Source organism: Varroa jacobsoni, unplaced genomic scaffold (assembly GCF_002532875.2).
Source record: "Varroa jacobsoni isolate VJ856 unplaced genomic scaffold, vjacob_1.0 contig02237, whole genome shotgun sequence".
NCBI classification, from domain to species: domain Eukaryota; kingdom Metazoa; phylum Arthropoda; class Arachnida; order Mesostigmata; family Varroidae; genus Varroa; species Varroa jacobsoni.
The window spans coordinates 34682-58581 of NW_019214781.1; the positions used below are offsets into that span (position 1 = coordinate 34682).

The window sequence follows — 23900 nt, forward strand, 5'->3', positions numbered from 1 at the left end:
CGTTACAGATGTTGAGAGAAAACGTTTCTATTGTCCTTCAAAGCAACTAGTGCTAGAACACATGCGGGCTACTCATACAAGTTTACGGCTGACAACGTGTTATATGGCCTATTGAACTACCATGGGACAAACATCTCATTTTATACATCTTCGTATATATATATATATATATTCTAATATGTCATCATTACAACGACGATAATAAAAAAAAAGCATGTTTATTTTATTAGATGTATGTATCTGTATGTAAAATACAACCATATCTGGATAGAAGACTACGCGTAGAGATCCATCCAGTACACACATATGTATATTTAAATGTATACGTCTAATTATAATAAGACAAACGAAGCTAAACCCTTTAGCTGTATTTCCGTAAGTCTATCTAGGAACATTATAACAAACTGTCTAGCTCGAGACAGTTGGCCTGAATGGCTTGTTCTAACGAGGACAAACGGAAATGGACCGCCAACGCGTACCCGTATATACCCATTTATATTTTTAAAACCAACATCAGCGATTATTGGCTATCGTATAATTACGACTACTACAGGTGTAATTATAGTTAAAATATCGTAACTAGTGCTATTGATAGTCGTCATTATTAATGATCTTTCATCTAAATAAAGATAATTATTTAATGTAATGGTAATTTTAAGATGCAATTTCTAAAATAGATTGCGGAAAGCGACAGTTTAAGTAAATATTGCCGCTGCAAGTGGATGAACGATAAGTGATTGACGCTATTGGTAGCTAATTAGGACCCATACTTCAAATTTGATCGATTCGTAGCGACTCTCGCACTTAGTTTAATAATTGGAAAAGCATGGTTGAGAGCTTTCTTATACAAGCTTGTTTATTACGAACAATTTTCCGGACGCGTAGCTTTAAAGTGAAATTACTCAAAAACGTATTATTGGTTGTGGGCCTAGTAAGGCCTACATCTAAATAATGTCACGTGCTTTTTCGTATCACCTGTCCATATCACACTCACTAAGCTAGAAAATTCGTGTAAACAAGGACTAAGTGCATTTTTTTCTCAACTCGATACAAAAAATCACTTATCTTTTAGGCAGGATTTGAGGAATTGTCATTTTTTCGTTGTCGATGGGATAGTAATATGCGTTCGAAATAACAAGGATTAGCCATTAAAGAGACTTGGCACCTGCGGAAAAGTGTTGCGTTTTGGAAGATTTCGCTCGTTCATTCGTAGAAAATAAAAGCTTTTCAAGTGGAAGGGATATTCAGAATCAAATCTCTAAGAAAGTCAAATGGCGTTTCGCGGACGAAACTTTTCATAAATCTAATCTGCACATGATAAGTCACAACGGGCCGCAAGGCCAAATTTAATGATGGCCAGTTGTTTGGCCGAGCAAACACTGCCAACATGGCACCGAAGCCGCTTAGCCTAACGCTTCGAATCATCCCCTGTACATAGGATCAAGAGTAGCCTCGAAAATAATCAACATATGAAAAATCATGCGATTCTCGAGCTTCTTAGTAAAAAAAAAATCATTATATAGTTCGAATTTCAATTATTCCGAGAATATTTCAGTGCATTGAACAATTAATATGTGCTTATAGCATACATATATATTCAGATAAAGTTACCGTTATGAGTCTGATATTAACTAAACTTACCAACCTCGAAATAAAATAAGATGGACCTATTGATGAAAGAAGTCGTTATTACAACTTTCTGTAACAACGACATATTTCGGTATCTTGGTATCATATTTGGAGCTTTATGCAGGTATTCATAAAAAAATTTCTATATAGAATGGAGAGTTAAGGAGGGTTTGAATTTCAAGGAAAAAGTAAAGTACGATGGATGTTGCTTTTTTTTTTTTTTTTTTTTTTATATTTTTACCATAAAGGAACCATGACTCACCTATGTAGCCGAATATAATAATAATTTTTAAATAATAATATTTTTAAGAATAAAATTTAAAATTAATGAAGAAAAATCAAACGTAATCTTTGATATCATAGCATACTTTGTCATTTTTTTTCTGAATACCGTGAGACCCCAGCTTGACTCTGCAATCAGCATCGCTTTCTGAAATTAATTCTAGGTTGATTAATCAGCCTGACTATAATGGAAGTCAACGATAGCTTAGCATATATTTGCTCCAAAGGTCACAAAATGAACTAATGAATTTGATGCGAGGTTTAAGGAGCCCCCTCACAAGGATAATTCACTTCCCAAATAAGGTTTGACGTTTCAGCGCTACCGAAATATACATATACATATACATATGCACTCAAATGCATTACGGCCTCGCGGTCTCTCACTGTTTTTCCACTTAACCCTATCATTGAGCACCTGGAGCTGCTTTTGTTGGGTCGCCATCGTCCTTGCATCGCGCGCCATCTGCCGGTCGCTAGCGCAACCTCCTAGCAAAAGAAAATCGTAAATATCGCACGTTCGCTCACTAGCTCCGCTACTTCATCTTAGTTCGACTCAATTTGATCAACTGCTGAGAAGCTCCGCTGTTCTTCGCTCCGCTTCACCACTGCGGCCGTCGCGAGACTTAACCGCTAGCGGCAATCGCAGCCATGCGCATAGTGCCGTAGAGTAGCTACAGTCTTCCAGTTGTCTACGCAGGCACTAGCGTCCACGAAGGGTTTCCTTGTGGGAACCTTTACCGGCGACTGCTCGCTGCGTCGCAGCTGCTCCTTGTGGAGCGCATGCCGCCGCCTGCTGCGGCCGCCGCAGACCCGACGACTGCTAGCGGTGCCAGTCGTTTTGTCGATGTTTGTCGCTACTGCTGCCGGCTACTGTCTGGCGGCCAACCGCTGGTCGCTTGAGAGTGACTATTGCCGGCGCCACCAGTCGACGCTGGTGGTGGCGAGCGCTTTCCAGTGAGCGGCGACGACGACTGCTCCGCAAGCGTGGTTAGCCGCCGCTAGGCGCTGGACCTGCTCCGCTGTCTGTGCTGCCTGTTACCAGATAGTACGCAAGCGTTGTTATGATACGACGGTGGCGACAACGATGATAGAAAAAAAACACCAAAAAATTTCCCCTGTCTGTCTGTCTGTCTGTGCGAGTACTGATGGCCACAACGAGAGGAGTTCGTAGTTACAGTAGTAGTAGCGTTTTAGCAGCTCTGAGGCAGGGACCGGTCGCCAAACGCTTCTGTGTATCCGGACGGGCGTTGTAACGCTACGTGCGGCAGCTGCGTAGTGTGTACATATAGCCGATCTAGATGAGAGCTGGCGACCAGTTAGGTCAGCCAGCAAATTTCTATTGGTTTGCGTGTTCGAGGTAGAGTCGCGCGGCGCGCATCGCTGATCAACCAACAACGAACGAGCCCCTGCTGGCCGTTGCGTCGCTGCTGTTGCGAACGCGGCCTGCTGCTGCTGCTGCTGCTGCCTGCCTGCCTGCCTGCCTGCCTGCCTGCCTGCTTACCGTCAGTAGTAACAGCAGTATCTTTTTGTTGTCGCCGTTCATTTGTAGTTGCTTGCACTATTGTTTATGGGGCACAAATCAAGGTGGCTGGCTGCTGGCGAAATGGCTGAGTTGCGGAGTGGACGACGCGCGAACGGACAGACTGTGATCTTCGACAACTATCAGTGATGCTGTTGCTGTTCTTGGCGCTGCTGCTGCTGCTGCTGCTGCTGTGGTTCGTTGATGCTGCATTTTTCGTTCTCCGTAGTAGCGGCGCCGGCAGCGGCTGCGGTTCTGCTAGAGGAGGCAGCAGCGGCCGCCGTGGTATCAACACGTGCGTTAATAGCGACAGTTCTACTGGCAAGCAGCTGCTTGTCGCCTGTTGTTGTACTTCGTTACCACTCGCCATCGGCGTCAGCGATCTCGTGGCGCGCTAAACATTCAGGTCCGTGAGCTCGCCCTTGCTTATCCGACCGTAAGGACGAAAACAACAACGACCACTAACAACTGCCACAGCGGCCCTACTAGTTGCTTACGGCTACGGCGTCGGCAACCGGGGGTTTCCGTTAGCGCCAACAGCAGCAGCAGCCTCTTTGCACTTGTGCAACTGGCCAACCTTCCTCTAACCACTAAAACACCTCTGACGGCAGCAACCGAAGCAGATGCCAATCGCAAGCTACTGCGTGCTGCGGCTGCCGCCATTCGACAGCAACGAGGAAAGACGGTTACAGTAACAGCAGCAGCTAACGACGAAGGAGCCGGTAAGCACGACGGTACGAGGAGGAGCGAAAACAATACAACAACAACAACAGCAGCAGCAGCAGCAGCAGCAGCAACAGCGCAAAACCGAAGCAGAAACTTCAGAGGTGGTGGCCGAATAGGAGCAGCCGGAACCGCGACGGCCGGAGGGCGCCCCAAGAATTGCTGCTGCTGCTGCTGCTGCTGCTGTTGGGTCAGTATCACTCCCAGGCACGCGGCTAGTCAGCAGCGATCGGTTGTCGCTCCAGCGACCAGTTCGTTCGACAGACATTGAGTCTTCAGCGATCTGAAGCTTTTCTACGGGATGTACATGATGTTGCGTCGGCGTTCGAAGGAAATGATTGCGGGTCAATCAGTGCGATAGGATAGACACCATTTGTTGTTGACGCCAATTGGTGACTGTATCGGTGTCGTTGTGATAGTTGTGTTTCTCTTTTTTGCTGTGATCGTTTCGAGTGTTCCTGGTGGGCGATGATGCGTGTCTGCGCTACAGGCGAATGTGGTTAGATGTTGTTGTTGAGTTAAGCCGGACCGCCCGCCCTACCCTGCCAGAGCTCCCCGAATTTCTGTCGCAGTTTTACGTATACAAGGGCAGCTATACTGGCACAGCAGCCTATCAGTGTGTCGATTAATTCGTGTGTGCGTACAAGGTGGGCCATTGCCTTTATTCTCATTGTGATCGAACGCAAGTGACTCAAATACAGCAAATATGGGGGGTGTATTTACCAGTTTAGTGCGCTGCAGATAGCCGGCTAGTACAGAGCTTCGTTGTATTCGCTAGCGTTAGATCTTCATTCAGTCCGAGTCAGCTGTTCCCTTGAAAGCAGTCACTTGAGCTTACCATTAGTGTCACCTTTATCGTCATTGTGATTATTGTTACTGTTCTTGTGAACTGGTTGTTCAACCGTCGTACGCTCTAGCAAACCATCTCTCGAACGCCAACCATTAACACCACATCGTCGCCAGTATGCTTGACGCACAATCAGCTGTCACACAGCGCAGTAGTCGTATCGGAACAACTTCTAGACGACAGCAACAACTTCAACATTATGATCATCAACGCCGTTTTCAGAATCACCAGCGCTGTCGTAGTGCCTTAACTCAACCTCATGATTACCGTCTCCGCATAAGTGCGCAGCAAATAGTTGAATTCGTCAGTTCCTTCGTTAGCACGATTCATTTGGAAGCTGGCCTCCATCATCAGCATCGGTGAGGTGGGTACGCGGAGCCCCCCGGCTACGGCTGTTCGTCTAGCGGCCGCCGCTGCGGCTGCTGGCGAAGCCGTGGCGGGGGCTCGAAGAAGAGCGGAGCACCTGGCAGAGCGCTGGTGGTGCTCAGGGGCTCAGTTTAGACCCGGGACAACAGCTGCGGTGATGGCAGCCACCTCAGCGTCAACATCGGCTGGAGGAATGCCCGCCGAAGATCATACGCAGCGGTCGGCAAGTTCGGCCGCCACTTCGTCTTCGAATTTACACCCGTTCCCGCCGCCTGTAAGTGGACTGTGGCGTAATTTTGCGCACGATACGTGTAGGAAAAATACATGCCAGATTACTTGTGATACAGGCGATATGAATAATTCGCAGTATACGAACTTTTATGCCAGTAGGAATAGAAAGGGTGCGCGGCTCATATTAATCAAAGAGGTGGAACAAGGTATATTATATTGGGCGAACATTAAAGGGGCAAATGCTGCCTAAATGGAAAGGAACGTAAAGCGAACGGTAGTAATGTCGGTGTCGTAAACAGATTTATTTGAAGAGAACTCTATTCCACTGATTATTTTTAAGGGAAATTTTGTCAAAAAAAAAAGTAACTACATGGAACTTTATTTGTTCCAGGGAGCCGATTTGAGTGACCTGTTAAATAACGTATAATTATATTGCACATGTTTCACGTCACCTTATTAGGTTATACGAAAGATTAACGCGGAGCTGTGCGTCGAATGTAGATAGAAACAAATGAAGTTCGAAAAGAAGATAATTTTTTTACAGTATTTTGCTTTTTTCAAAAAGCATCCCATGCGCAAATAAAGAAAGAAAATAACCAGAATTAATAATCTTAAAAGATTAGACCAAATGATTAGGACGCGCAGTCTATGTGGCCGTACTCAGGAAAAGACCCTAGCACACTGACTACGTCTTACTTAAACTTAACAAACTTCTGACCACTCGAAAAAGACATTTTTTAAATTTAATTTTGTACGGTTAGCTACATGAAGCTAGTTTTCAAGTAGATACGCGTCTGCATTTTTCTGTTCATACTCAGCAGTGACCAAGCTACAAGTAGTCGGCGTTTTATAGTTAACTTTCCACTCACTCTATGTCAAAAATCATTGTTACTCAATCATAACAATTATTGGGTATTCCTTGCACAAAAAAAAGCTTTTTTTTTTTGCTCAAATTCTACTTTGTTGATTACGTGCAGCTTATCTACTCTTTGGGAGACGACCAAAATAGGTTAGGAAAAAAGCACAAATGTCAGATGCTATTTCCTCATATCGAATGTCCAAAGAGTTTATGGTAGAAATACGGTTCTTCGACGAGTCTCGTATTTTTCCACTCTGTTGCAGAGTTAATATTGCCTCTAATTGATGTCAACTGATTAGGATGGGACCACTACGTAACACGAGGATATTGACAACTACAGAAAGTCAATTCCAAGATAATTACTTGTGGTTATTAGCGAATTTTCATTTAATTGACAAAAATTCATATATCGTGTCGTTCATGTTTTCCCTAATATAGGAACGACTACCTGATTGGTAGTAATATCATTAAAACAATTCGCTACTCTTACATAATCAATTTTTTTATTATATACTTTATGCATTTAGTTTTTTTTTTTTTCGCCCGAGCGCGACATCGCTTTTGGCTTCGTTCACGGCAGTTATTCGCTTAGCTTCCTTCTGGCTGCCTTTTCGCGCATGTCTGGGCCTTTCGTTGAAATGGCGGCATGCTATTTTCGTTAAGCACGTGCACCGTATATCGTTGCACTACATTTTGCTTTTGAGCTACCCCCATAAAACGAGTCACGTGGGGTTATGTCACATGATCTGGGTGGCCCGGCTGCCGGAGATCAGCTGCTCATTGAAGCGGTCATAGTATAATATGTGATTACGTTAGCAGTTCCTCGCTGTAGTGAATCGTACTGCTAAGCGCATATCTTGCAAATGCTTCCCGATGATTTAGGGTGCAAACAGAATTTACAGTGTTAAGGTCAATGATGCGTCATTTCTTAAGATGTAAACCTTTTGTGGATAGCCTAAACATTCGTATTTCCTACGGGTGACGGTATTGTTTGTTCGCATACCCCCACCATCCCGTCGCGTAAAAGTGTGCCCCATCGCTGAACGCAATTTCCATGAGGGAGAAAAAGAGTAGAGAGCCGAAACGAACAGCTGGCATGATGAAAGCCAAAGGAACCTATGTTATCGATGTTGTCTTAGATGCATAAAGTTTGTAATCGGTCATGATGAATATATATTTAGTTGTTTTTTTTTTTGTTGGCGTCATCCTGAAGTTGCCTCTGACTAAATGAGCGTTCGTATATCTCGATAATTAAAATTCAATACTAGAAGCTGATTCAAACTCAATTTAACGATACTACTCTCTATTTATTAAAAATAGTGTTGTCAATTTGAATATAATATATGAGAGTCTTGCTAATCGTTAGCGAATACGCTACCTCTAGCAATATCGAGCAGCAAGGTAGCAATCGATCAAATCATTAAAAATCTCGATAGTTTGTTCATATTGAGAAAATTATAAAGTGCACTGATTCTTTGCAATCATCACACGCTGCGTGAGAAACGGCTATATGGATATATTGGCGATTCAAATCATAGGAAAAATTATATATATATATATATATATATATATTCCGTTTTACTACTAGTACGTAGAGTAAAAATGGGCTCGATTTCGTAGTGAGGCAAAGTTTGTGTAGGAATGAACATATGTGTTTATGAGTTTTAAAAGTTGATGGTCATGACTTGGCAGTCTACTTGTTGTTGTCATTATTATTATTCTAATTAGCGCAGAGACCAGAAATATGGCTACTGTGCCATGTTATTGTACGTATACATTTTACATGATATGTTGATTACGGACAGCTGTGTCGGTAATTCGCTCGGAGTGGGCAAACTACCTCAGCGAGTCTTTGATAACGGCTGGTGTTTCTAGCTTGAAATGATTCCCAGAGCACTTTTACGGTTGGTTGGTTAGTTAGATGCCTTTACAGATAGGCCTCGGATCGATCGAGGAGGGGATGTCCATAGAACGAATATCCGCTTATGACTATAGTCACCCCTACAGCTAATTTCTTATCAAACCGGCGAGAAAGAGTGGTAAGGAGAACGTTGGCATTTAGCGCTAGACAGAGCTTTTTGTTACAGTGACATACGTCGACATGATGTCCGGTTACAACAGTTTTTTTTTTTCGACACGCTCTACAACTTAGGAATCACACGCGAGCCATTAATATCATAAAATATGCGCGTACAATATTTACCTAGATAATAGGTCTATGCGTAGTCTAGCCAAGTGAAAAATTGCACACTCTAATACAATTGTCGATCAGCCTAAGTTGGTGTCCCTAGTCAGCTAACGTGCGTTATACCCTAATCAAGAATCTCGATACGGCCGTAGGTGTGTATAATGTCCGAAAATGATTACTGGGTAAGTGATGACGAGACCATCTTAGGCCGGACCAAATGAAAGTCCCTAAAGTATGTTTAATCAGTACTAAAGAGTAATGTTTCAGAGTAAAATAACTGTGCACGTATACGTAAAGGCAATGATCCAGCATCTATCACACACGTCGCGCATGTTAACTTCTTCGAACCGTGCATAGCATTTATATGTACCATAGAACGTTCTGTTCATCGTGCTTGTAGCCCTCAAAATTGTTCTGCAATGCAATCGCAAACAAATTTCGGTACGCCGTAAATGTCACCTCTGTATCACCTGAATCTGTTGCCCCCTTCGTTTCTCCAGACAGTGAATGTATGCGTGGCGAATGCAGGCTCGTCCTGAAAAGCGCTAAAGAGCAATTTGTAGTGATCAGGCTCACGTAGAAGGAAAAGATGGGACAAGCTAATACTGTGTACCTCCCTATAGCGTACAAATGTGAAAGCTTATGGTATTTGTTTACCCATGACTCCCGTAGATACAGCCCTCTAGAAAAAAAACCGAATACAATTTTGTGCGGAAGATGCGGGCCGGTAATGCCAACAATCAAGCAATAGATTTGTTATATATCAGCAATAGATTTGTTATATATAATATCGCACACTTCCTAGAGAAGCTCATCAATTATGAAATTGTTGAGACCGAAATGCCCGAACAATAAAAAAAAAAAAGATACCTGAGAATTGTGAGCTAGCACAGGACTGTTTCACAGCAGTAGCGGATGTAAAGGTTGAAATTTTTTTTTTATCAAAGCCAAGAAATTGTGGTATGACCTTAAGTTCTGATCGCTCACCTACACGCAAGCCGGTGTGACGATTTTACGAATAGAGCTAACAATAAGAATTACTTTAAGCATGGTTATTCAATCGTCTGAATAATGCTATCGGTCGTTTAAGCAATCAAGTTTGATTCGGATGTTCCCGAAAGGCACAATTATCGATCCATTAGAAGGTGATATCAATATTCATTATTGGCAGTGTTTTAGCAGGCAATGTGCGGGTCTTTTTCCTACGGAGCCTACAAAGGCATGCAGGTATCCGGCTGATGATTAATATCTGTATCTGTGAATGCCAGCTGGTTCATTTCAACAAACCGTATCTCATACATGATATAAATTCATATACAGTATAGTTCTCTAAACTGCTTTAGACCATCGTTGTGATAGGGTAAATAAAAGCGGTCAAGAAGCTATGGGCTTGATTTCAGCTAGTGTTAAGTGATTTCTAGTTGTTATTGTGTCGTATTGTTATGACCAATTAGCAGTCACATTACCACATCAATAGCCTACGTGTATACGCATTGATGATGATGTGATACGACGATCTCATTGTACTGAGTTTTGCCTTGATTCGGTCTGTAACTAAGTAGGCTACTGATTTCAAGCCAGATATTACCTTGAAGGACTTGAGGCTCCTCAGGTATACTTCTGGCTATTTTTGAAGCAAGCTTTTGCTGTCTTTACTTTGGATATCTCGTCTATTTTTTTTAAGATATTGACCACTGAGCTTGCTTAATTAGGCCAGACAGAACAAGGACAAAAGGGTGTTCTGGCGCACGCTAGTCTCGTCTGACATCGCAGCTTTTTACTCAGCCTGCAGGGTCACCAGGTCGCACTGGGTTCCCTTTCTATCAGCTGGGTTGGTCGATGGTGTAGCATTTCGGGTAGGACCGCCCGGACACTTCTGCTTAGGCAGTTCAAAAAACTGCAATATAAATATCCCGAATATCAAAATCAATAGAAATTTGTCACCACTACATTGTGGTGTCTATAGAGCTGCAGTTGTCTTAACTATTATTGATTTTATTCGTCTGTTCAGCTAGCGACTACAACTTGCCTACCGAAAACAGCCGGATGATAACCTAAAAAACATAATGACCGCAGTTGGCCCTTGACAACGTGTTCTTTTGGTAACCTTCTGCTGCGGCTTTTGGCAGAGCTGGTGATTATCAATCTTTCATTTCGGACAAAACCTATAAATGACTCTATCAACGAATATAATATCCTTCCTTAGGACAGGGTTGGTAGGGATCTACGTTTGATTTTCGTCTTTCTTTGTTGATATTCTAGTGCATCCTTTTAACATTTCGAGAAAAAAAGATGAGTGTGGGTGTTTACTTGCGGCTAATAGAACGATCCGTAGTAACATTCGTTATTTGCATACTCTAGGTGCACAATATGAAAACATCAGGCGGACTTCTGCAAACTATTGAAAATTATCTTTTTCAACGATCTTATCTTGTATAATTCTTTTACAACGACACTGAAGCTGTTTTAACAGATGGAACAATGTTCATATAAAGAATCATCATTTTGTATTATTGCTTATTTTCATATGCAGTCTTCTGCAAAAGATACAGCAATAGAGCCCATAAACTTGATTTCAATGCCTACTTTCGCATTATAATTTCCGAGTGCTCTATGTCATTCCGCATAAGAAATATCCAATAGGAAGACATCTCTAAAATATAATATTTTCAAATATTTTCCCAGTTTCTCGTATAAAAATAAACTATTTTTTATATTAGCATCCTCAAGGTGTTTATCTCATATATGTGTGGGGACTTTACATTGTGTCTCTGTCTCTAATCCAAGATACAAAGCTACTTCTGCGCTGATGGTAATAGTGGCCTACCGAGGCATCACCCTTGTAAGTGACAATTATTGCCTAATCTATCTGCTCTCAGCTCGAATTTGATGGCCTCGTATGTATTGTGGCTATCCACCGTCTCTCGTCTCAACAAGGTTCCGTGGCACCTTTGTACACCAAGCTATCTCTTAGCAGAAATAGTGGCTCCCCCAAGTGGTTGCTCCACAAACCCCGAATTCCGGGCCCCGCCAGATGGCGCCACTCGCTGGATGGTTCAGGGCGCCCGATTGTGCCAGAGCCTGGTAATAAAAACATTCATTCGGAGAGCTCTTTGGAGAGCTTCTTTTTGTCGGGCGGCGGCGGCCCGCATCCTGCAGAAGCAGCCGCCCGCTTACCGTCTGCCGTTTGCTGCTCTGGGGCTAGCTTGCTGTTGCAGGAGCGTCCGAGCCACGACACTTTGTCACGCAGGATCGGAGCACTCCTCAACACTAGTCGTTGTTATATTTCGTGCTTCCGTTGTACCGTTGCCTCTGTCGAACTCTTTTGCCCCGTTACATTCATGCCGGCGCGTTTGGTTCGCGCGCGCTAAGTGAACCCGTGGAATGACGAGGTCTACCTGTACGTTCTACCGGTGAAGTGCGGACACCTCAGCTGATAAACCAGATAGAATGTGCTTTGTGGTCCATCGTAGTGCTTCGTGGCGTTGTTCAGTGATGGTCATGATAGTGCTAATCGCGATCGGAGATAGAGCAGCATCAGAGGAGTTACAGTGACAAAGTTGTGCATCGGCTGATCGTCTCGTTTGTACTAGTAGTACTGTGATTTGAATGGTGTAGGTGGAGTCGGACTGCGGACCCTGTAAATACATTTGTCAACCCTATTCGTCATCCTGGCTATGGTTTTGGCAGCAGCAATAGCAGCGGCATCATGCTATAGCGGCGACGCGCCAGCGTTTGAATCCACAATCGCGACTTAGACGACCTTTGCGTTTTCACCGGTCTTACGATGAGATCGCGTCAGGTACCCATAACAGCTGCGGGACCGCGGCCACAACACAGGGCGTCAGGGCAGCAAGGCGTCAAATGGCTGCTTGAAAAATGTGGTGGCTCGACGCGACCCACGATGGCCGCGACAAAAATCATAGTTTCAACGGCATTCGGTGGCAATCTGCGTAACATTGGAGGTTCGCTTCGGGAGGCTTGAAATACACTGGCGGACGACAACTAGAGAACTGACTTGTCAACACCGCGTGAAGACCTTGAAGAAGAACAAGAGAACAACAAAAAAGACACGACGACGATCACGACCATATTTTCGCGATTGCGCGAATCACTGCTTCCTTTTGGTCCAAACCCTGTGTCCGAGTGGGCGAACTCGTGGCGGTCGCAAGTCGCTCGCGGCAGGGATCGTCCGTACTGTGATCTGAGTCATCGTACCGCCGTCTCTGGCCGTTCCGAGTCATGAAGAGTGAACTCCAAGCGAAGGATGTTAGTAAGAGAAGGGTTTCTACAAAAGGCGTGAACTGAAAATGCTAAATTAATTTCGAATTGATAGAAACAGTAATATAATATAAAGACCAAACCCACAAAAATTAGTTATAGTGCAGAAATAGATGAGGTTTCATAAATTAGGTTAATTCTGTGTATGAACAGTGAAAGATGTTACCTTGTTGCATGGGTTTGATTTATATATATTACACTAACTATCAACATCGGCTCTCTTAGACTTCCGAAAAGATTCATGTCAGTGGAGAGTATGCCCGTTGGAAAAGGCAGCGGCCACTCGCCTTCCTATCGCAAAACTAATCCAATGATCTGATCCAATACGATTTAATAGAGAGAAACGGAAAAAGGACCGATTACAATAAACTACGTAGAAGGAATAATGGTAACAGTGGTAATTGATTTGTACCTCTACGGTCTGCAAGTGGGCCCACATATTAGAATTATTGCTGCTCAGTACTCTTCTGAGCTATGTTAAGATTTCAGGTTTTGCTTTCCCAGGCCGTTCCGAGCGGGTGTCGCGAGTCGAAGGTGTCGAAAGCCATCGTCATCGTCAGCAGCATACAGGACAAGACTGTTTTCATAAGGGGTGCGCCGTTACCCCTGTTAGCGGTACTCCATAGTCCGTTCAGTTTGGTGTGCTGTGGCTGGTTTGGCGACGAGGAGATGGCTATCCGTTTTTTCTTTTAAGGGAAAATAAAAAATCGTGGAAAGGACCAACTTGCGTTATAGGGAAAAAATAGCACAAAAATAGTAACGCCTCTCTCCACTACGTGAGAGAGGGGGTTCGGCAAGGGACCGAGGGGTGGTTGTGGAGTTCCATGAGTGGACACGGTGAAGAAGCGAGTGTATGAGACACAACATAGAAAGAAACAACAAAAGCAGAGCGAGAGAGAGAAATTGGAGGAGACTCACCAGGAGGTATGGAGCAAAAGAGATAGGTGCTGAAGTCCATCAAGCCTTAAAACGAACGCAGGCAGGCGGCACGCGAATGATGGTGCAGTAGGAGGGCAGGGGATGTATAAGAGAGCCAGGAGCTATGTTATTTTTCAATTATCATTCCTTAGAATGGTTTCCCTAGAAAAACAACAGTTTTCAAGTGGTAGCACGCGAGAACACAGTAGGCTCTGACTCACTGAGCCAATGCGACGATTTTACTGAGAGGGTCCGTAGGCCGCACATAGTGAGCTCTAACCAGACAAAGATCGGTTTAAAGGATAAATGTGCGTCGCGCTTGCCGGCCAAGCAGTCTGTCGAGCAGGTACCCGTCAAAGAACAGTAACGCAAGAGCAAAAAAGCTAAAGAAACAGTAGTTTCGGTTCTCAGAAGTAATGTATGACGTATTCCGTTAGCTGTGTTGGCCACTGTTTCTGCTACCGGCCCAGAATAATAAATGCATCGCCATCAAAAGCAATACCGAATAGCGGCGGTCTAAACAGACAATAATTAGTTGGTGCTATAGATGAGCTGTCGATGGTGTTATATTGGTTTCACCTATCGTTAAAAGTGAAGGGTTATTATCTGGTGGGAGATATGACAAGGAATAAGAGGGTGTCGAGCATGGGAATTAAATGCGCGTTTAACAGGAGGTAAGCACAAGAAGCTTAAACGTAAAAAGGAGCATATGTACATTTTTAGAACTGTTTACTTTTATTTTGTTTTTTTTTTAGCTAAATAAGGTGCGATACATGTAAGCCGTAGAAAGAGTTTTACCTTAAGAACAACTTCTATATATTCCACTTGAATGCAGTTACTATCACTTTGATGAATTACGCGAATACGAGTGGATAGTATTTATGCCAGGACTTTATATTATGAAAACTCAACTATAACTTGCTAAAACTCGATGTTTATCTGTAAGTTTGTAATGCTTCATAACTTTCATTCACTCGAGCGACGGCTTACGACAGAATAGAATTGACTTCTTTGTTTTCACTGACCTTCCGCGTTTTGGATCCTCGTTTACACTATTACTGCAGTCTAGAAGATTCTTTTAGAAAATGCCAACAGTTTTTATATTTCGACTCGTACAACTTCTTTCTAATGTTGACACGGTCAACTTGAAAATTAATTTTGCCGCTAGAGGCATATGATCAATAAATGACTGCATTCTGCGGGCGCTTTTCAGTATCCTCCGTAGGTTGTACAAATAAATTGCTATTTTTTTACTAGGAAATGGACCGTCTGCCTACTTAACGAATGCATCGTACATGACCGAAAGCAAATAGATGCGTGCGAAAGTGCCTTGGTGTACAATATGAATTCAGAAATCATACACGTCTCTTTAGAACGTTCAGATGTCCTCACATATCGGTGGACGTTGCAGTGCGCACCGGACATATTGAAAAAGGGTAATATGGCTTATCTGAACTTATTTTTATTCGAGGCCAAGCCATTTACGTTCGGATTTTTACAGAGAGGGAATGGCATCTCGATTTTAATCTGCCCAGAGCCTAGGGTCCTGAATCCGAATGCTTACTTAAGTCAATTCCAGACGTGAGCGATGAATGTGTAGTAAAAACCATTGTTGCGCTAAGAAACAAATTAGTCTAGGAAAAATTGACACTAGGTTTCATCTACAATGTTGTGTTTTTGTTGTATTTGTTTCACTGTAATAAGAGGTGTTACTACTGCATTAGTTAGGTGTTCATGGTTTTTTTTAATATAATGACCTAAATTAGATGTTTACCTTTCGCTTATCCAAAGCGTTCTTAAATCGTAATTTATTGATGGTTGACTCTCTCTCACTTGTCCCTATATTTTAGCCATCCACGAACATTCAGCATCCATGAACATGTTTGCTTGGAGCAGAAATGGCCGTCACGGCTCAAGCGACCATTTAGGTCCGGTTTTTGTTCTGAAACGGACCCCGAATTCGATACGTCCTGCTAAAAATTCCAAATATAGACCATCCTCGTTGTGAAGGGGTCTGCACCCTAGCTATGGGCAGAGGGTTTGTTGACTGACTTAAATCATAAATGCAAGTTTTCTTTCGTCCAACTCATTGTCCTGACCTTGCCAGCGATGAAGATCCTATGCCGTTTGCTTGTAGCCAGGCATGAAAAGTACGTACGGACGTTCACCTTTGTTTCAAAGGTAGTTGTTTCTTTTCAAGGAATATTTTATTTGTTTTGAATAATTTTGTTTGTTAGCCGTATGTTATAGGCAAACTCAATTGGTTATTCGTATTTAAATAACATATTTATTAGTCTGATGCTAGTCTAATAAAAAAAATTTAAAAATTGCAACTTTAGTTTGGTCATTGTCATTTTTTATTTTCCCCTAATCATGCGGTACTCTTCGTATCCGCAATCTAACTTATTACATACACAACCGGTATCTGATTGGTTCAAACGGGACTTCTGAAATTCACTCTTTTTTTTTTTCAATTAGAATCAAAAACAAAAAAAAATTAGGCATAATTTTTTTTTTGCTTTTGCACTTAACTGTACCACATGATCGTTACAAACGTTCGGGTTGCCTTACCGTTCTCGAATTTGCTATAGTTTTAAAAGTTTTACTAATAACAATTTTTTATTGTGCGTGTTGTCACCCATATATTCATTCCAGTTGTGGATGTACAAACAGCAGCTTGAGGCGAGTGCTCTCTCACAATCTGGTCAACCGCTACACGGTCTTGCGGGTCAAGGCCCATCTCAAGCCATGCAGGAGTTCCACTATCACGGCCTGCCAACGAACGCGGCACCGACCAGTCCTAAGCCCCCGCAGGCGCCATCGCATCATGGTGCTCAAGCACTACTGCGGCCGCCCACGGGGGCAAATGCACTAGCCGATGGAGCCGCGTCTTCTGGTGGTGACGGAGGCGGTGGTAACGGCGGAGGTACTGGGAGCAACGGAAGTGGCGGACTTCTGACGTCACGAGCCGCTACGCCTCGACAACCTCCACGGCCCCAGGGGCCCCTAGCAGATGTTCTTCCACCTGGTAAGTGCGCATCCCTACCGAGAGAATATTGTTTGCTCAACTTGTTATGTAGCTGTGATAAGCAAGAAAATTTTAAACTTCAACAGTATATATAAATACGTATTGCTGCCAGTGGTGATATTTACAAATCTGTATATATAAATACGTACTAATGTATTATAACATGATATAAACGTGTCGAATTATTTGTTTTCCTCGGTGTTTGTATCGTCTTCGAGCATTGTTTCGAGATTTGTTTTCGAGAATGGTAGTTAAGGAGGTTCGTTGTTGACATCAGTGTATGGGTTGCTCTATTCACCATTGTTTACTTTAGGCGGACTTCAAGCTGGAGTTGGTGGAGCGGGCTACCCCCGGGCAAGCGACAGGGGACCAGCTTTGTCCGGCGTTCCGGGTGTTCCAAGGGTACCGGCTTCACACCAGCATCAATGTCTGCAGTGCTTCAAAGGCTTCAGCAGCAGCCACCAGCTCACACAACATACGCGCATCCACACCGGGGAGAAGCCCTATAAATGCTCGTTCTGCGATCGACGCTTCAAGCAGCTCAGCCACGTGCAGCAGCATACGCGACTGCACACAGGTCAGTAGTTTAGCGTCAAGAATGTGTTCCTCGGCTCAAGATTTCCGTACAAGCACAACGCGTAACCAGCTGCACCAAAATAATATTGCATATTTATATGTTATGTGATATGAGAATTCGACAAAAAATCAATCATAATAACATCAAATTCTAATACTATATTCCTACACGCTGGGTTTTATTTTTCAGTAATATTGATTCTGTTCAATGTCTTATTAATTTCACAACTGATTGATCATTAAACCGAACTTCTTTCCGCGACAGGGGAGCGTCCGTACAGATGCACGGTGGCGGAGTGTGCGCGCGCCTTCACCCAGCTGTCAAACCTACAGCAACATCTACGCAACCACGAATCCCAGCTGGAGAGGTTGCGTTCACGTCCGTTCCACTGTCCGCTCTGCGGCAAAGGCTTTGCCTCCGACGCTTCGTTACGCGCCCATCGCGGCAAGGTTTGTCCGGCCAGCCCACAGGTGGCGCAGGCCGCACAAAGCGGCAGCAGTTTAGCAAACCACCTTCAACAACAACAACAACAACAGCAACAGCAACAGCAACAACAAGCACAACAACAGCCGCATCAGCAGCAGCAGCAGCAGCAACAACAACAACAACAACAACAACAACAACAGCAGCAGCAGCAGCAGCAGCAGCAGCAACAACAACAGCAGCAGCAACAACAACAGCAGGCACAGCAGCAGCAACCCCAGGCCGAACTAGTCTTGGTATATGGTCGAAGGACCCTAATGATAGCGCGATGAGCATAATTTTCTTTTTTTCAGTCAATATTTTCAAACGAGTCGAGTTTTTGTGTGTATTATAGATAATTTTTTGTGTGGCCAATTTCCAAATAACTCTATCAATTTCGGTTATCTTAAAGGGATAAATGAGACAACGCTGCAATGCGCCATAAAATATCAACAGGAAAAGCTGGATTTATAAAAAGAAAAAGAAATTTTTTTCTCTCTATTTCTAGCGCCTTTAAACCTAATTACTACCAAAAGAAGAGAAGCTGTTGCACTTTAATCCCTGCGTTGTTTTATTTTTTCCTAAATAGAATAAGCATGCTGTGTTTTCGCCATTTTTGAACGATCAGAATGAGCAAGAAGTGTGAGAACATATTCGATGTTTTCGTTATAAACTTAGTCGGGCCATTGCAAAATTGAACAAATTTTAATGATTTACAAAAAACCGTTTTGCTAAATATAGTAAACACGATGTATATTCTGTATGCGATAAGTAAATATATATTTCGTCAGGTAATCGACGGTATAGAGTTTCGTAATCAGCGTAAATTCAGCAGAAGGCCTAGTAATACGAGCGAAGAACACGGTCTCGAAAACAGTGTGTTTGAAGTGGGATCCGGGGGGTTATTATGCAATCAAACTTTTACAGTCAAATGTTGATGATGTAGGCGAATATAATTAAATATCATTGTTATATGACTTTTTTCAGTTCGAACGTTTGACTAAACTGGCCAAATTTATTTATTCGTATTATTGTAGCCCATTTAATAATTACGTTTGAAAAAATATATTGGCATTATTAAACAAGTTCAGTGTCCATTTTTTCGAAGCAGTCTATCGCGCTTCAGTAGCGAACTGCTTCTCATGACATAAATGTAAAACAACAAATTGACATACAGAACATTACCGAAAACTCGACATAAATCGAGCAGCTTTTTCACTAATTATAGGGCGAATGGGAAGTGAAAATGCTCTAGCCATATATAGCTGTGGAAAAATTGTTAATCGTCCAGCTAGATAACTTTCAAGTTACATCTCTCAGGTAATATGGGTCGGCGTTACCGTTTTAATTCAAAAGTTAACGTTTAGCAATTGTAAACATGCTCAAGTTTTGAATTGACGTATTCGGATTCCTTGAAGACGATAGAGATTGTGTTCTGACAAAAAATACAACATGTTTCACAATTTTAGGATTAACAGAGCGATTACGGAAAAAGGTGCGGAAATTATTAAAAAATATGAGCAAGGCCGACCCGTGAATAGCCATAACATTGCCGTAAGGACCCAGCATTCATCGCTAAATAGTTTTAAGCCGTTTGCAAAGAGCCGATTACAAAGAAAAGCTCAGTGTTTATGTGCCACACGAACTGACGCAGGAAAAAGTCGCTCAGTCGTACTTCCATTTGTGAAACTAAACAGAAACGCAAGGGGATCGAGCCATTTCTAAAGCGGTTGGTCGCGAGTAATTTTAGCGGGTCACATTACGCAGTAATGCGTCAATAAAAAAAAGTATATGGTACAATCTACGGCAAAGTCCGGACTGACGTCAAAGAAGATGATGCTGTATGTTTGGTAGGGTTGGGAAGGAATTGTGCATTATGAGTTGCTGCCGCCTGGTATAGTGATTGATACGGACCTCTACTGCCGGCAACTAACAGGATTACAACAAGCCATTACAAAAAACCGACCGGGACTAGTAAACAGAAAAGACGTCGCCATGACAATGCCAGGCCACATTCATTTTTAGGTACCTGGCAAACATCGAGACGGCTTAAATGGAAAATTTTGTTGCATCCGCCATGTAACTCGGATCTTATATAATCAGATTATTATCGGTTTCGGCTTTTGCTTGAAACGGCTGATACTTTTCCGACAACCACCGAATACCCACAAAGCCTTCAGAAACATTTTTTTTCTGTAACATTGGAAAAGGCATGCTAAGTGAGCATAGCTCACTAATCTTTTATTTAAAAAACTCTCTTCCAACTTTTCTGCCTCTAAACATTATAGAATAGAATAGAATAGAAAAATTGAAAATAAACAATTCGATGTTGAAGAAACGTTTTCTCATATGCTACGTCCTTTTTAGAAATACCAGTACTAGAAAACTGCTCTTGATTTTGCCAATCTTATAGCGGACGCCCGCGCAGGACGAGATGGCAGGCTTAGCCAGTCCCGCTCCAAGCGGTCAGGGCGGCCCCGGAGGCCAATCGAGTGGCCAAGGGAGCCAGTCTGGACAACAGCAGGGCGGTGTCTGCTGCGCCATCTGCAACAAGGGCTTCTCATCGGGTGAAACGCTGGCCGAGCACATGCGGATAACTCATGCGTTTCCCATGGGGGTTCCGCCATCGCCATATCCTCTCAAACGAAAAAGAGGTCGGCCTTCAAGACAAGATATGGCCACCGAACAGCTCGCCAACTTTGTCGTATACAACATACCCAAGCAGGTGCGAATCTACATCACACGCCTTTCAAGCTCATGTATTACTCTCGTATTCGAAGATTTAAGACAAACGATATGACCATTGGATTATCTTAGAAAGCTGAATTTAGAGAAAAATGGCTTGCTCTTGTGGTTCAGGTAATGAATGAAAATTACTGTGATTATTACTTTAAGATATGCTTGTGGTATTTAATTAAGCCCCATTTTCCCTTTAAAAACCTAGCGAATTTGGTTTACACTAGAACATTATATGTAAATAATTTTTAGAACCTTTATATGTGGAATACCCGCTTTATTTCTTCAGATTTAATTCTTCTGGTTATTTCTAGAGAAGCAATTTGCCTCGTCATTTTATCTATCGGAGTTTTACTTGCCGTTGGTATTTTCATATAATTAATGATAGCATATTAACTGAAGCCTAAATATTCTCAGCCTGAATAAAAAAAATGTTTCATTAACCCTTGATTGATGCATGAAAAGTCACATCAGCGAATCTCGTCTTTCGGTAAATTGTCTTTGATTGATTGCCTATAGGACATTTAACAGGCAGACTGTTTAAAATGAGCTAGCACAAATTAAGCTTAAAAAGAGTTTTGCCAAAAATTTCAGCACATTGAGATACGCATATCCAATATTCACTAACAAGCAACATATTTAGATACCCTCATTTAACAACCGTTACGCATTGTTCGCGATCGACCATGAACGTCACCCTTCAATGTACACGATAGTTATTTATGCTTTTACATACATCTTTATTATGGCTTCGTAACATTTTCCCCCAGCTATTTTTTAAAATGCATTTTTTCTCTTTTTGCAGGAGATGGACGACGCAGACGAACAACATCAACAGCAGCAGCAGCAGCAACAGGCAGCAGAGGCCTTGCAACGTACACTAGTTGGCCTGGCACCGTTCATCATGCAGAGTCCACCTCTGCAGGCCTACCAGCCGCTCATGATGGATGCGGCGGCAGCGGCAGCTGCCGCAGGAACGCCGTCCTCACTCGGACATGCGACTCACTAATCCGTGAACATGATAAGATCACAAGCGGCTAGTGAGCCGCGGACGAATAGTACTAACGCCATAAGGAATAAATAGGGGTATGATAGAGGAACGGCGTGCGTCAATATAACCTTGACAACTGAATAACTAGGCCGTCAAGCAATAACCAGCCTGCCTCTTGAACGTCGATATCAATATTGGCTCGTACGCCTCTCGACGCCAGCGATGAAAGATTAATTGTCAACCAGAAAACTGCAGAACGCGCTAGCAAAGCAAATGATAGTCTGAGCAACTCGATAGCAAAGAGCGGGCATATCTCAATTCAGCGAGTCTCAATTCACAATAACAAATAGTCGGCGTATTTAAGTCGTCAATCGAAGATGGATTTATCGATATCATCATTCACATGATGATAACATACGGCGCAGTGATGCAGTATTGCGGGTCCGTTGTGGGTACTCCGAGTGCCCCAACAGCCAACCCTGTGGCCGCGCTGTAGCAACGAGCCCGGATCGACGACAGCCGACGAGTTACGATAATGTCGCCATCAGAGAGAGAGCGACAGAGGGAATCTGCGCACGAACAATATGGCGAAATACTGCAAACATACTTACGCACATTGGATTGAAACCGGTGAACCCACAAGTAGTATACTGAAGACGGTCAGGCTGTACCAGTGGTTTATTCAAAGCAAAAAGGAAATAAAATTTATTCCTGCCGAATTCGAGCCATATACATACCTACTCGGTATAAGTTCAGTTCACCCAATGTCCATTGACAAGAGCGTGTAGCGAAGCATGTCAATCAGTGTCAAATCGACTCTATCTTTGGCGTGAGATCCCCTTACTATGTACACCTATGCCACCCTAGACGTGAATGCAATTGTGGAAGCGGCCATTAATCGATTTGTAGGTCGTCATTCTTGCAAAGACAAATGTCTACCACCTGCGGACGAAGACTCGAGAGAGTTGTGAATATGCGAAGCAACGGGTTGCGTACGAGCGCAGCGACGACACATTTGGGTCCCACTATCCCGGTGATGGCCACGACACAGGCCGTGGGTCGGTGGCTGCACGTTGGCTCAATGGAGCTCAATTATACACATTTAACGATGATTTCAAGGCATATTGCTACATACGGTAAAATACTGATCGAATTAGTCGGATGTTTGTTGACAAACAGCGTTCGACAGTTCTCAGTAGCATCGCTGGACACGCAAACACTTCAAAGTGAAAAGGTGTCACAGACCACGACGGATCGTGGCGCGTACTGTACAGAAATAGTGGAAGGAGAGATAAGTGGTTTTCGTTAGGAGAAAAAAATGATAGAAAAGCCAAATCACGCTATAATTGGGAGCCAGGGAAGAGACGCAGGAAGTCCAACTAAATGCCAGTTAAATAGCGTACGACGGAGGAGTGAGCTGGAGTATAAATAAGCTGGAAGCCTGCTTGCTGCAAAGATGGACACTGATACATTTACGCATGACTGTGAGTTCGTAGGTTCACAAGTATCGATTTCTATGTATGGTGAGCAGCTTGTAAGCCAGGGGGTTTGTTAATCGCCTTGCAATTAAAGGTGGTGATTGTGAACGAACCTATTCCTCATTGCTCAGAGTTAGTTTTTTTCTAATAGGTGCATATGTACACCTAATTACAGTTGTCAATTAGTGTTAGTTTAAATACAGATTGTGTGCAGTTGGTTATTTGTTAAGGGCAAATGATTTTCTCTTCCACGAATGGTGGTGTACAACAGAATACTTCGTAGAAGCGATGATACAAGCTAAAAAGTGGTATAATTATACCTTTATCGAGAGGCAACAAGCCATTCTGGAAAAGATGTACAGCGAAGTTCCTCACCATTGGCAGGGGAGCCATCTATGAAAAGAGGCAATTCCACTGCAGGTGTTGAGTATGAAAATAAGTTGCGATGTTTGGAAATGATAAGAAGTAGATGGCGCGGCACACAATAATTAATCAAGTTAACGCAGTAATCCAAGCAGTCAAGCAGACTCCAAGCAAAGTCGAGTAATTTTTGTAATTATAGTTTCTGTGACAGAGAAAAACCTACATAATTATAACAAAAATATTGTATTATTAATAGTAGACAAGACGGTTGAAAGAGAAATGGATTTTACGAAAGGTGGGAACGTATATATATATATATATATATATATATAGTGAATATATGTATCAAGCAAGATTTTTGGGCAATTCTCAGTAGCACGGGCGGCACTGTGTTACTACTACGTACATAAAAATATATAAAT

General features: G+C 42.9%; 1 protein-coding gene and 1 long non-coding RNA gene across 4 annotated transcripts; one reads left to right on the forward strand and one right to left on the reverse strand.

Annotated features, from left to right (window-relative positions):
* Positions 1-222: 222 nt before the first annotated feature.
* On the forward strand, positions 223-21502 carry LOC111272432 (uncharacterized; the record flags this gene model as incomplete). 3 transcript variants are annotated; one of them, XM_022853882.2, is given in 6 exon segments in its annotated part: positions 223-5640; positions 16499-16871; positions 17185-17448; positions 17713-18167; positions 20324-20635; positions 21452-21502. In XM_022853882.2, coding segments are annotated over 6 exon segments (1572 nt in total), but the record flags the coding sequence as incomplete, so codon positions are not given.
* LOC111272433 (uncharacterized) lies at positions 11133-14882 on the reverse strand. Its single transcript, XR_002687508.2, has 3 exons — positions 14869-14882; positions 13844-13888; positions 11133-13611 (listed from the first exon to the last, which is right to left on the reverse strand). It is a non-coding gene; the product is annotated as an uncharacterized LOC111272433 (long non-coding RNA).
* Positions 21503-23900: the final 2398 nt, after the last annotated feature.